Here is a 14720-nt window from a genome sequence, read left to right as displayed (position 1 = left end):
CCTGGGTGGTAGGTATTACGTTACAGATGAGAAAACTAAGGCTTGCAGTTAAATGACCTCTGCTAATAAGAGGCAGGACTAATAGTCGAACCCCAATCTGGCTCACACCCAACCATCACACTATGATGCACTCATAATTATGGTAGTTGCCCAATAAATATTCCTCAAAGCCTGTATTTGTATATTATTGGCCCATAATTATAGATTCTGCATCCTAATTTATGTGACTTAGACAAATGCTAATGAGTCTTTTTACATTAAATGTAGTATAGACCAAACAAATATTGAAGGGAAGGTCAGAAATATTCAGAGAGACACCAGAATGGTCATTATCCAAAACTATTCAAAATAGGCAAAATTATCAAAAGTTAACTCACGAAATTATAATCAACAAAGTAAACGAGATTTCAGAAGTAAGCAAGAATCAACTGTATATAGTTATTCACGGTGGTTAAGGTTTATTTCCTTTATGATTATTGCAGTTTACTAACTCTGATCAATAAATTTAGTTTTGTAAAAAGTAAAAACATTTTGGGGGCCTATCAATTATATCACTGTAATACAATTACCCTATTCCTCTAAATTATTGAAACTTTCCATTAATATTATGAGTCCACAGAAAACAAATATCTCTTTCAGAAATTTGAAAATCTGGAATAAATTTCAGAGTCTTGGTTTCCTTTCCCCATTCTCTCCCTAGAAAACATGGATGGCTCCATGATGTCATTAGAGGGGCACCAACAAGACTAGACTCTACTCCATTCCAGAGGAAACTTTTTTATTACTACATCCATTGTCTAAAATGCAACCCTCTACATGTCTTTCCTTGGCCAATATGGTTCTACTCAGAAGGCTCTTGTCAAAATCTTCATTTCCTGATTTCATTTTGTAATGATGATTATGCTAACCATCCTGACTTGATCATCACACATTGTACACAGGTATTGAACTCTGTACCCCACGAATATGTATAATCAATTATTTTCAATTAAAAAAAAACACTTCACTTCCTTGGGAGATTAAAAGCAACCAAAGCTACCATTTCTTGAGGGTTGATTTTATGTTAAGAGTGTTTAATTGCATTAAATCTAATCTTCACACCAAGCCTACGAAGTAGCTAACATGAGCACCATTTTCCAGAGGAGAAAACTAACAGAGAGATGAAGGGACTTTCTCACTGTTCACACTCATATGAGGTAGCAGAGCTGGGTTGGGAGAAAGCTTGCTGACAAAAGGTTGATCCTCTTGCCACCAACCTCTATCTGTTCCTCCACATGGCAACCTTGTTTCCACCTTAAGGCCTTGACCTCAGCTGTTCCTTCTGCTTGGAATGCTCTTTCTCTGACCTTCACATGGCTGCTTGCTTCTTATCACTCAGGTCTCAGCCAAAATGTCACCCTCTCTGTGCAGTCTTCTCTAGCTGCTCTAGGTAAAGCAGCTGCCTTGTCATACTCAATCACATCACCCTGTTTTATTCTCCACTTAGCCCCTACCCACCATGTGTTATTTTCTTAGTCACGTGTTTGCTTGTGTTTTACCATACTGTGTTAGAATGGCAGCTCCGAGAGAGCCAAGAGTCTGGGTCTTGTGTTTTCTGCCTTATCTGTAACACCTGGAAGGGTGCCATGCCAGTACAGTAGGTGCTCAATAAACATCTAAGAATGATTGGATGGCTTTCCTTCTGCTGCCACCACACGCTGGGGTGGAGTCAGGAAAGAATCTTGGCCCGAAGTCCAGAGAGCTGTTGTCTACCTTTACCCCTAACTAGCTAGTGGGCTGCTCCCTGAAAGATCTCCATTCAGCTCAGCTTCCACCATCATCAGGTTGCTGACACAATGTCAGCAAGGGAGAAAGTGGAATTCAAGAGAAGACCAGAAAACCCACTGGCTCAGAGAGACCCAGGCCATGCGAGAGCACGGCTCTAAGGGTAGGAGGAGCCCACAAGCTTCACCAATCTCATTGTTTTGTCTTGGACCAACACAGCAGTGCACCATAATGCCCATGACAGCTCGAAAAGAGGATAAATGGTTTAAAAAAAGAAAAAGTTCACAAAACAGATAAATCTTCTTTTTACAGGGGGAAAGTTTATATTAACAAAAGGTTTATATACCAATCCAAGGTCATTCAAACTGTCCTAGTTTTTTTTTTTTTTTTTTTTAACTTTTTATCTACTGCAAACCTCAAAGAAACCCCTTCAAAAATAGAGGCTTTTGAAAATACCTAAATAACACAACCAAATATGTCCTAAAATGGGTCATCATCTAGTATAGCAACCAGAAGTAAGAACACATTCCTTAAAGCACGCCTTTTTCTCTAAAATGTGTAGCTTCTCTTTTTTTTTTCTTTACTAGTTAACTGTCTCCTAGAATTAATTGAAATGAAAATGTCCTCAAACACAGGGGAAAATATGAGAACCATCCCCTGGAAGTTTGGAATTAATAAAAGCTTTATCTTCGACACGTTTCAATTGGAGTTTCTTAACCTCAGCCCTGAGTCCATGATCACCCTTCAGGGGACTACTAATCCGATGGCATTGTTCCCAGAATATCATCATTATGCTTATATGTGCATTTTTCTAGAAACGGGGTCCATAGCTTTCACCATCACTAAAAGCATCCGGAGCTCAAAACAATCTCAGAAGCACAGCTTTAGGGTGGAATCTGCTCTCAAATCTTCTGTACCCCAATGAAACAACAGTAATATAGTGTATATTAAAGCTTCTAAGAGGTGTATGGCTTACAAATTAAAAACTGCATTCTGTTTAGGGAATTATGGTAATACATGTATGACTTTCAGGTGCTTTTTATTCCAAAAAATAATCTCAGAGCCCAGAACAAATCTGAGTATCCGCAGAACAGTCTACAGAGGGTATTTCAGAAGGGAGAAGATTTTTCATTGTCTGATGGGACCAACTTTACAACCAAAAAAGCCTGATGCTGGAAGGGACCACAGAGCTCAGACTACCCAGCGCTCTGACATCACAGACGAGAAAACCAAAGCCCAGTGTGACACAGGCCACAGCATCATATTAAAGTGCTACGAGAGAGATGCAGACACAGTGCTATGCAAGTACAAGAGATAAATATGACTTACAAATGAAAACACAGCTTTGTGGTTTGGGTTTAAGTGCTTGGAGACCAGGGGATAGGTCTGAAATTGGGTATACAGGGCTGGGTACAGAACATGCTCACACTGGTCCCGTATGACTCATTTTATTAATGCAATTATGAGGGGCTCATGTTGACCATGGTTCTATCCTCCAACAAATTCCTTAAATTTTTTTAACCACAAACACAAACTAACATTTTTGGTAAACTTTTAAGCATTTCTCTCTCTATGAGGTCAAAGATATGTAAGGGAAAAACTTATACAAAATCAAAGGAACTTTCAGGAAGTCAGCACATAATAAAAGCACTGCTGGTGATTACCTTATTAAGCAGTTTTCTACTACAAAAGTCCTATGTGCGTTGACACACACTGCTCTAATTTACTGGTGCTGCAGAAACACACTACCATAATAATCTTGATAAATCTCTCTGGAAAGTACCATGATTCTCAGCAAAAATTTCCCGTCTCATAAAATTCTTCAGCATAGCACTTAAACTCTATGATAGCCAATACCCTTAGGCTCATTCCTCCATCTAATTAAAATGTCTGTCCTACAGTGATTTATAGTATTTGTCATCACCTAGGGTGGATATATAGACTGGTGGCTACAGACACTTGCGGACTACAAAGCTTTAATTAGCATGTCAGTGAGAATGGCTTCTAGAAAAAGCTTAACTGGTGGGATTCTCAGTCTCTCTCTGACTCCAGGTAACAGGGACATAACTTACAATCATCCCATAGAACAAGGAGGGCATTAGTGTAAATCAAGAAATAGAACTGCATGGCTGGAAATGAGGACCCACTGTATTTCCTTAAGGCTGATTCTAAGCCAAGGAAATAATACCAACATCACTGTCAATGCTATACCAGTTACTTAGACATGAGCTACGTCCTCTCCAAGCCTGAGCAATTTAGATTTGGACCAATTTAATCCTTAGGAGTTACCAACTTAGATAAGACATCATTCATTTTGACTGCTTAAAACCAAACCAGTTACTCCAAAAGGGAAGAAATGACGTAATTGCCTAACACATGGAGGTAGAGGCTTTAGAGATGGAAGGGTCCTTAGAGATATTCTAGTGCAACCCCCTCATGATATAAATCAGGGAATTGAGACCCTGATAAGTAGAGGACTGTCTAAGGTCACAGCTGATATGTGACAAAGTCATACCCTGAACCCAGCTGTGACTTCCACTATAGCCCAGCCCTCATATATTGCTGGAAGTTGCATGCTGAATTATAAAGAGTTTTTTTATTGGATAGTTAATACAATAATAATTTGCTGTAAAAATTAATTCCCCATATATTTACTAGTAAGCTAGCTCTCTCTGAAATTCTAGGACACAAATATATATGCAAATAAATATCTAAGTAAATATATATCTAAGTTAATATATTTACAAATTGATAAATTAATATATATCTAAACAAATCTAAATAAGTATATATATTTTGTAGATATATATTAAATGTGTAGATATTAAAGGTGTGTGTGTGCATGTGTGTTTCACACTTCCTATGAGCTAGGGCAACAGTGATGCTTTGGCTGGTTTCTTTTATGATCTAGACAAATCTTAAGGTATCTGACAGTTCAAATACAGTGTCACTTCTTCCTGCTTTTGTGAGTCAAAAGTTCTTACAGGTCATCTGTTCACAGGCATCAAAACTTAGTTCCCTCCAAAAATTTTCAAAGATGGAAATATTTCTGTGGATCAGGAACATTTACCTTTCACAGGCATCTGTGATAATCTCTCTGGAAAAGCATTATCAAGTTAGAATTCCTTTTCTTCTTTTGAGGAAAGATTTTTCACAATCACTTAACTGAAGCGTGCTGTAACTATCTATGCTGGGGCCTTAAAAATCAGCTCTCTGTTTTCCCTCCAGGTAGATGTTCTTGACCTCCCCAAACCAGGAACTTAACCAGGATCTGAGTATTTACTTCTGTTCTATAATTTTCTGGTTGTTCTTGTATTTTTTTTATCCCCAAACTATTTCCCCCTGTGGAACTACAACATCTGTGAAGTAATGGCCATGTCTGTCTTGTCTACTTGTCTTTCCAGGGTAGAGCACAACACCTCTGAGTATTTGCTCAACAGAGGACAAATGCTCACCCCAGGGCTGGGCATTTCAAATAGAAACATATAACAGTATGTTGGAGTAGCTACCCCAAGAGCAAAGCAGATGAATCCTAGTCAACCACCCATACTATTATACCCCAAACCCCCCTGACCAATATCACACACTTCCATGAGAGGCCAATCCATTCATACGTGCATTCTTTTAGGGTACAGGGGAGGGTGGAAATGGAGATCTCAGGATTCTAAGGAAACACTAAGGAACCATGGAAAAGTTTTAAGGAAAGCAATGACTATTGGTGTTGCAACTGAGAAAGACTCTTGGTTTTCAGGCAGCTGGCCAGTATGGGGATCTGAACCCTTGACCTTGGTGTTACAACACCACACTCTAACCAACTGAGCTAACTGGCCAGACCAAGAAAGACCATTTTGGGTATAGTAATGATAAGAGTAGAAAATAGCAGTCAAGGACTGAGTTTCCACTCAGGCCTCATTTTTATCACATTCTAATAAAACAGAGCTAAGCAGTCAACACAAAAGAGGGACATGATCTAGTCAATTTTTTTATAAAATTAAAAAAGAGGCTACAGAAAATCCAAGGTACCACTCTCATTCTAAGTGAATGCTACTCACCTCAAAAATGTTAGGCACTTTTACCATCACCTCTAATCACCATTCTAAACACTTGCTAGATATCAAAACTGCACTGAGAGTTGCATAAGATAAAATGATTCATGCTCCACCCACCAACCTCATTCCTCTCCTAGGCTGAAGTACAACCTTTTAAATGCTTATTCTTGCTTCTGCCCTGAATTTAATATGTTGGGCTCAAAAATTACAAGTGAAATAAGACAGGTTTAAAAAATCATAGTCTTTTAAAATGAAGCAAAAACAGAGAATTTTCCATATACAAGGTTTTTGATCCATTACCATATTCGGAGGGCATAAAAGTCTGGCCCAGTCTTTCACGCACATTTTGGTATGTCATTGATTGATTTAAAAGAGGAATACTGTAGTTATGGTCACTCCCAATTATTTTTATTTCTTTTAGAAAGATGAATAAAATATTTAAAGACAGATGTTCCCAAAGTATGTAACACTTTACTTGCCCCAAATCACATAAAGTTTCATTCTTTCAACAAATATTTACCTGACACAACTACAAAACAGGTAACTCACTGAGAAATTGAGAGAAAGAAGCCCTCCAGGACTACAGAGAACTGAATGTCTTCAGGAGGGTTGAACCAGGAAAACAGCCTGGGATGCCGCCAAGCAGGTCCTTCCTTCCTGAGGGGGTGCCAAGGTCTTTCCATGACGCAGCCTCCAGTTCCTCCTGCCTCCCCCCATGTCCCCAATGCTCTTCATTAAGTGTTAGATGCCAGTCCTCATTTGGAAAGTCAGAGAACCAAGAGGAAAGAAGGAAATAGGGTTTTAACTTAGGCAAACCTTCGTTTTCCAGAAGTCCAAGAAATTACTCAAAATAAATTCTAGAAGCAGCAGAAAAAACTGAGTGATAATTTAGAAATGGAGACTGTGTCCAAAAGTCAAAAACCAGTTTAATAAATTTGTTTCATTGTGATTTTGTTTTTTTACACTCCTACTCTGATAAATATTTTCTATAGTAAAGAGACAACATAGTTTTCAAAAGTCAATTTTGGCTCAGATCCAATTTCGTCATTTACTAGTCTCTTACTTAACATCTTTAATAAAATATGGATGATAAAACCTTATTTTTTCTGCAGCTTGTTTGTGGTATTATTGTCATATAATTTAAACTGAGCTATCTGATAAGCTTTGACATATGTCTATAACTGTGAAGCCATCATCACAACCAAAATAATGAATATATTAATCTCCCCCAAAAGTTTCCTTGTGCCTCCTTTGCAATCCATCTCTTCCTCACCTCCACTCCACATTTCCAGGCAACCACTGATCTGCTTTCACTACAGACTAGTTTTTACTTTCAGAATTTTGCATAAATGGAATAATACCGTATGTACTTTTTTTTAGTCTGGGTTTTTTCACTCAGCATAATTACTTTGAGGTCCATCCATGTTATTGCATGTATCAATAATTCATCATTTTTATTGTTGAGTAGTATTCCATTGTATGGATACACTACAACTTGTTTAAACATTCATCTGTTGATTGACATTTGAGTTGTTTCCAGTTTGGGGGCTATTAAAAATAAAAGCTACTATGAACATTCATGAACAGAGAAGGCTTTGTAAGAATGGTTTTGTTTCTCTCAGTAAATACTTAAGAGTAGACAAATCATATGGTAGGTATATGTTTAATATTTTAAGAAACCACCAAACTGTTTTTAAGCATGATTGTACCATTTTACAGTCCTAACAGTAGTATATCAGAGTTCCAGTTGCTCCACTTCCTCACCAACAGCTGATATGATCAGTCATTAATTTTAGCCATTCCAGTGGGAGTATATTGATATCTCATTTTGGATTTAATTTGCATTTCCTTAATGATTGATTTTGAGCATCTTTAAAATGCCTATTCCATATATGACCCATTGTTAAACTGGGTATTTTTCTCACTATTATTAAGTTGTAAGAGTTCTTATATATATTTGTGTTACAAGTCCTTTGTCTGACTTACATGTTGCAAATAGTTCTTCTCAGACTGTGGCTTGTGTTTTCATGTTCTTAAGCATCCTCTGAGAAGCAATAGTTTTTAATTTTGATAAAGTCCAATTTATTGATTTTTAAAAAATAGTTGGGGCTTTTTGTGTCTTATCTTAAAAATTTTTGCTGAACCCAAGGTTTTCTTGTGTTTTCTTTCAGGTTTTCTTATAAAAGTTTTACAGTTAAACTCTTACATTTAGGTCTATAATCCATTTTAAATTAATTTTTATATATAGTGTGAAATAAATATCAAGGCTCATATTTCTGCATATGGCTATCCAGTTGTTCAAGTACCACTTGTTGAAAAGATTATCATTTCCCCATTGAATTGCCTTCTTAGCACCTTTGTCAAAAAATCAATTGATCATATATGTGTAGGTCTATTTCTGGACTCTCTCCTATGCCACTGATCTATTTGACTCTCTTTACTCCATACCACATTATCTTGATTCTGGTAGCATTACAGGAAGCCTTGAAATCAGATAGTGTAAGTCCCCCAACTTGTTCTTTATCAAAATCATTTTTAGACTAGTTTAGGTCCTATGACCTCCCATATAAATTTTACAATCAGTCTCTCAATTTCTAAGATAAAGCTTACTGAAATTCTGATTGGGACTGCATTAAATCTATTAAATAGTTTGGGAAGAACTGAGGTCTTAACAATATTGAATCTTCCTATCCACGAATATAGTATATCTCTCCATTTATTTAGATCTTTATTTCAGCAATGTTTTCTCATTTCCAGTGAAAGTCTTGCACATCTTTTAACAAATGTATCCAATTTCATATTTTTGATGCTATTACAAATGGTATTTTTTATTTCAGTTTTCAATTGTTCACTGCTAGTATATAGAAATACGACTGGTATTTGTGTATTGATTTGGATCCTGCAACCTAGCTGCACTCACTTGTTGGTTCAAAAGGAGCCCTTTTGTAAATGCCTTAGAATTTTCTACAATCATTTGTCTGCTAATAAAGATGATTTTACTTCTTCCTTTGTAATCTGCATGTATTTTGTTTCTTTAAATTGTCTTATTGCACTGATCAGGACCTCCAGTACAGTGCTGAATAAAAGTGAAAGAGCAGACATCCTTGCCTTGTTCCTGACCTTAGGGGAATATATTCATTCTTTCATCACTTAGATGATACCTGTAGGTTTTTCATAGATGTCCTTTGTCAGATTGAAGAAGTTCTCTTCTACTCCTAATTTGCTGAGGGTTCTTATCATGAATGGACATTGAATTTTGTCAAATACTTTTTCTAAATCTATTGAGATGATCATATAGATCTTCATATTTACTCTATTAATATGAAAAATTGCACTGATTTTTATATGCTAAATCAACCTTGCATTCCTACTTATACACCCCATTTGGTCACGATGCCCTATCCATTTGGTATAACACTGGGTTTGGTTTGCTAAACTTTAAGAATTTGTTCATATATGATCATGAAGGACATTGGTCTGTAGTTTTCTTTTTATTTGTAATGTCTACAGGTTTCAGTATACGGGTAACGTTGGCCTATGGAATGAGTTGAGTTGTGTTTCCTTCTCTTCTATCCTCCAAAAAGGTTTGTGTAGAGTTGGTAGTATTTGTATTTGTTCATTAAATGTATCATAGAAGTCACCAGTAAAGCCATCAGGAACCTTAAGTTTGCATTGTGGAAGGTTTTTAACTAGGAATTCAATTACTTTAATAACTATAATTCTATTAAAGTTATTTGAAGGAATTTTGGCAGTTTGCATCTTTCAAGGAATTTGTTCATTTCACCTGAAGTGTGGAATTTACTGGCATAAAATTGTAATACAGTCATGTGCTGCATAACAACGTTTGGTCAACAACAGACTGCATATACAGTGGTGGTTATGCATAAGATTATAATGAAGCTGAAAAATTCCTATCACCTAGTGGCATCGCAGCCAGCAAGTTAACTATTGCCTATAGTATTACTACAGTAACATCTTGTAGAGGTTTTTAGCCTAGGAGCAATAGACCCAGATAGCCTAGATGTGTAAAGGCTATACTATCTAAGTTGAAGAATTTATCTAAACAATGTTCACACAATAACAAAATCACCTAATGATGCATTTCTCAGAACCATATTTTCCTATTGTTAAGCATCACATGATTGTATACCCTTATTATCCTTTTAATGTCCATATGATCTATATGTATGTTCCCTTTCTCATTCCTAATATTGGTAATTTGTGTCTTCTACATTTTTCTTGATCATTCTGGCTTAAGGTTTATCAATTTTATTGATTCCCCCTCCCCCCAAAACCCAGCTTTTTATTTCACTGATTTCTCTGTCATTTTTCTGTTTTGTACTTCACTGACTTCTGCTATCATTATAATTTCCTACTTTCTGTTTACTTTAGGTTCAATTTGCTCTTCTTTTCTATTTAAGATAGAAACCTACATCTTTGATTTGAGATTTTCTTTTCTAAGTGTTTAATGCTATGAATTTCCATTTAAGAACTTCTTTAGCTATATCCCACCACCCCCTTAGGTTTTATGCAGATTGACAGAATAATATATGTATAGTTAGTAAACAAAAATTTGAGTGTCTACTCCACATCAGGTACTGTGCTTAGTACTAGGAATATACTGCCTAAAACAGATCTAACCCCTTCTCCCACCAAGCTTAGCAGAGAATATCAACAAAATTGGTACTAAAATCAATGTTAATGATTTTCTTCTTGATACTTAGAAAATACATTAAGCCAGAAAGCATAACAACTTTTTGTTTTATTCTAATAATAAAAGTACCTTCTGTTTTTGTATCTTCTAATTTACAAGTAAACCTACAGCTAGATCCTCTTCTCATTATCTAGCAAAAACTAAGTAGCTAGGTTTTTTTAAAGTCAGCAATTTGAAGTTCCACTTGCAACACACATAAATTTACTGTGGAGTAAATTCAATTACTCCACTTACAACTGTCTGAATAAACTACACATTTCAATTTAATATGCCACAGATATAAAATAAGTATTTCTGTAATCCTGAACTTTGAAAGCACCTGTAGATCTGCAAAGGATAATTTAAAAAATAAGTGTTCCATATATTTCCAAATATTTTCTTGAAAAGATTATTTTCTTAAAAAGAAAAAGAAATAACACTCTGTCCATTCTATCTATCCTATCCTCACAGTTTCAAAATACCAGAAACATTTTCTAGCTCTCTGTTATATGCTTATTATTTTAAGTAACAAAATAATAAAATAATAAATTAATAGAGTAAAAGAAAAAAGCTCTGCACTCTAATTGAATATAAATGCCTGACAAATCATTGGTTTCAAGGTCATTTAAATGCTGACTCTATCCTACCAAAGACTCATGTTTTTCAAAACACCACCAGTGAGTTATATTAAACATCTAAGTATAATTATTTCAGACAATTATACATCCAGAATTCTAGTTTACATTTGAATCTTTATTCATCCAGTGGAACAATAAGCATCTATGCATATGCCACCTAGTCAGGTAACCTGGGTCTTCCTACACTTACGCTTCTTCCATTCCTCATCTCTTTTTCTTCATTTAGGCCACAGGTTATCAACCATGACTGCACACTGGGGAAAAAAGGGTGGATTTTTAAAAGTTCCCCAGGTGATTCAAATGTGCACACTAAGGGTGAGAAAGCTCACTCGTCTAGGCTCTCTCCAGGAAGACATGCTTCTCCTGGCCATTGGCCAATCCATACCACCATACTTCAGAACTCAGTTCCTCTAGAGCTTTGCCCAGCCTAACTCATAATCAGACAACTAATTTAATAATTCCATTCAGATTCTTATTCTCACTTCTATTTCGTATCCAGAAACTCACAAGATAAAATGTAAATCTCTAACTGTATTTTAGATATTCCTCTCTAGTCCACTTAAAATTCCACAAAGTAAGTTAGGCTGATTACGGAAAACAGTATGGAGGTTCCTCAAACAGAACTACCATATGATCCAGCGATCCCACTTCTGGGTGTATACCCAAAGGAATGGAAATCATCATCTTGAAGGGATACCTGCACTCCCATGTTTATCACAGCTCTATTTACAGTAGCCAAGGTATGGAACTAACCTAAATGTCCATCGACAGATGACTGAATAAGGAAAATGTGGTATATATACACAATGGAATACTACTCGGCCATGGACAAGAATGAAATTCTGTCATTCACGGAAACATGGATGAACTTAGAGAAAATTATGTTAACTGAAATAAGCCAGGCACAGAAAGAGAAATACCACGTGTCCTCATTCATTAGTGGGAAGGAAGAAGGGGAGGGAGGAAGAGAGGAAGGGAGGGAAGGAGGGAAAAGAAAAGAAGAGAAAAATAAAGAAAAGAAAAAAGAAACAACAATCAATCATCGAACTTTCAGAAAAAAAAGAAGAGAACTGTGGTTATTAGAGGTGGGAAAGGGGGAGGGGAGTTAACGAGAAATTGGTTAAGGGTCACAAATATTGATCACGTTTGTAAACATGAATATACTAATTATCCTACTTGATCAACATATATTGTACACAGGTAGTGATATTCAAATCTGTATCCTATAAATATGTATAATCAATTATGTTTCAATAAAAAGAACTATCAAAAAAAAGTAAATTAGGCTGAAGGAAAATTAGCTCAATATAATTTGATGATTAAGGTTAAATAGTCATTATGGCTGTTTACTTCTACTTAAAAGGGATAGCTCCACAAATTATCAGTAATTTTAAAGAATATATGGTAAAATAATCAATTCCCCGAAGTATAAAATAAATACCTAAATGAATCTTCATTTTCCATCTGATTCCACCACTTGTTAATTTCAAACAAATTTTCAATCCTGATTCACATTCTGTATTCAAAACTGACTCTCTCCAAAACTTAAACCATTAAACTCCTGAGAATCTTTAAACAAAATACTTCATTTTGCCAAACCAGACCACTTCATGATAATTATCATTTCTTCATCTCAAAGTGAGAATGATAACACCCGCATCACAAAGACAGTGTGAAGATTAAGAAGCAAGAGCATTTTAGCACTGTGCAGAGTGCTCTAGAAATTTTAATTTATTTACAGCAAAAATTATGCCTCAGGGGAACTAAGTGAAAGCAGAGGCAGTGGGAAGCTGCGGGTAGCTACATGTCACAGGAACACCAACAGGTGAGGCGAGGAGGGGGTCAACATCTTACTGAGAAGCTCCAGCAGCCTCTTTTCAGACCAATAGCAGCAGAAACCCATATTTCAGAACGCACACATCTCAGGCAGACTTAACTGAAGTTACTTGCAAACACATGTAAACTTCACTCCCTCGGAAAAGTGCTAAACAGTCAAACTTTGCCAGCGTGCAGACCCAGGCACTCTGATCCCTGCCAGTGTAGCTTATGTACCTCTGGGATGTAATGGATGTGCATGCCGAAACACGTGTGCACGTCTGAGCGTCTGAACCAACATGTATCCATAAACAGTATGAATAATGCTCGCGAGAATGTATGGCTTTCTCCTAAGCGCTTCAAGCACGTCACTCAAATCAAGTCACTTTCCTATCGCCCCTTCCTCGACTTTCCTGCGTATTACCCTGCGTACTGAGAGCTGGGGAGCCTTAAGCTAAGTCTGGGCGGAGGGGGGGGGACCGCCCTGGCCCCCTGCCCGGCTTCCCGTTAGCCTGAGCCGCCGTCCCGAAAGGGAACAGTGTCCAGGCCGGCTTCCTGGAGACAACACCTGCGCCCGCACACACCCACCGCGCTCGCGTCACCAACGCGGCGGCCACCTAGGTGAGGACCAAAATCTGGAGGGAATTCCCTCGGCCGCAGGACGATGGGAGAGCGGGACCCGGGCGAGTTTTGAAAACTGGAAGGGGAGAAGGGGTGGAGTGGACACAAAGGGGAGGGGTCACCGCTACTCACCCAGCCCTCGAAGGTGTCCGAGGCGCCCGCCGTGCGCAACAGCTCTTGGAACTGCAGGGTGCAATTGGCCACGAAGTGGTCGTAGCCCAGGGGCGTCTCGTGGAAGACGGCCAGCTCCAGGTGGCCGCCGTCGGTGACGTTAGCGCAGAACTCCTCGTTGTACGTGGGCTTGTTGGTCTTCTGCTTGGTACTGGTCTGGCCCACGCGCACCTGATCCACGCTCACAGTCAGGTAGGGGTCCAGGAGCTGGTAGCCCTTCTTGAAGAGCGAGTGGCGCAAGGACCAGCGGGTGGGCTGCAGCCCCACGGCCTCGCCGATGCGGACCCTCAGATAGCCATTGAACTTCATGGTGCCGGACGACATGCCGGCGCCGCTGCCCGGGCCCCGGGGGGGCCGCGCTGGCTCGCAGCGGGAGAACGGAGAGCCCCGGCTCAAGCCAGCCCTCGCGGCAGTCGCAGGAGTGGAGGCAGCCCCGGGGAAAAGCAGCGCCCAAGCCCCCCTCGACCAGCCATTCTGCCTCCTCCGTGGGACCTACCCCTCCCCTCCTTCCCTCCCTTCCTCCCTCCCGAGGTGGAAAGGAGGGGAGCCCGGCGCCGACCCTCTGCGGGCCGGGGAAGCCCGACCGTCCCTCTGAGAGCGCCGCGCTACCCAGGGGCTCGCGCGGGACTCGCCCCTTCTCCAGGGCCGGGAGGCTCCTCTCCCTGGAGAGCCGGAGCGACCCGTCCGGTTAGCTCTAACCCCCAAGCGCCTCTTCCCCCGCCTCCTCCTACTTCTCCTGCTGCCCCCGCCTCCTCGGGCTCACGCTCTCCACCCCTCGGCGAGCCTCAAACCAGGAAGCAGCTGCCGCCGCATCCTCGGCAGGAACCTCGCGCCGCCAGGCTCCAGGTTCACAGAACCCCTGCACCGGCTCCCGCGCCTTCCGGACCCCGGGGGCGTGGCGCGCGGCCGGCGGCCAGGACTGCGGGGGGTGGGTGCAGCCCCGCGCCCGCCAGCCTGCACCACCCTGCG

At 39.4% G+C, this 14720-nt stretch overlaps 1 protein-coding gene across 1 annotated transcript in view; it reads right to left on the bottom strand.

Annotated features, from left to right (window-relative positions):
* Nucleotides 1-14212, bottom strand: part of PRKCH (protein kinase C eta) — a 231878-nt gene extending 217666 nt beyond the window's left edge. The window contains exon 1 of the mRNA XM_063089164.1: nucleotides 13713-14212. Coding sequence (XP_062945234.1) covers nucleotides 13713-14075 — 363 coding nt within the window. The 5' untranslated portion in view covers nucleotides 14076-14212. The remainder of the gene's footprint in view (nucleotides 1-13712) is intronic.
* Between the last annotated feature and the right edge of the window lie 508 nt (nucleotides 14213-14720).

Source organism: Cynocephalus volans, chromosome 3 (genome assembly GCF_027409185.1).
Source record: "Cynocephalus volans isolate mCynVol1 chromosome 3, mCynVol1.pri, whole genome shotgun sequence".
In the NCBI taxonomy this organism is placed as follows: domain Eukaryota; kingdom Metazoa; phylum Chordata; class Mammalia; order Dermoptera; family Cynocephalidae; genus Cynocephalus; species Cynocephalus volans.
This window is presented reverse-complemented; position numbering and strand designations above follow the sequence as displayed.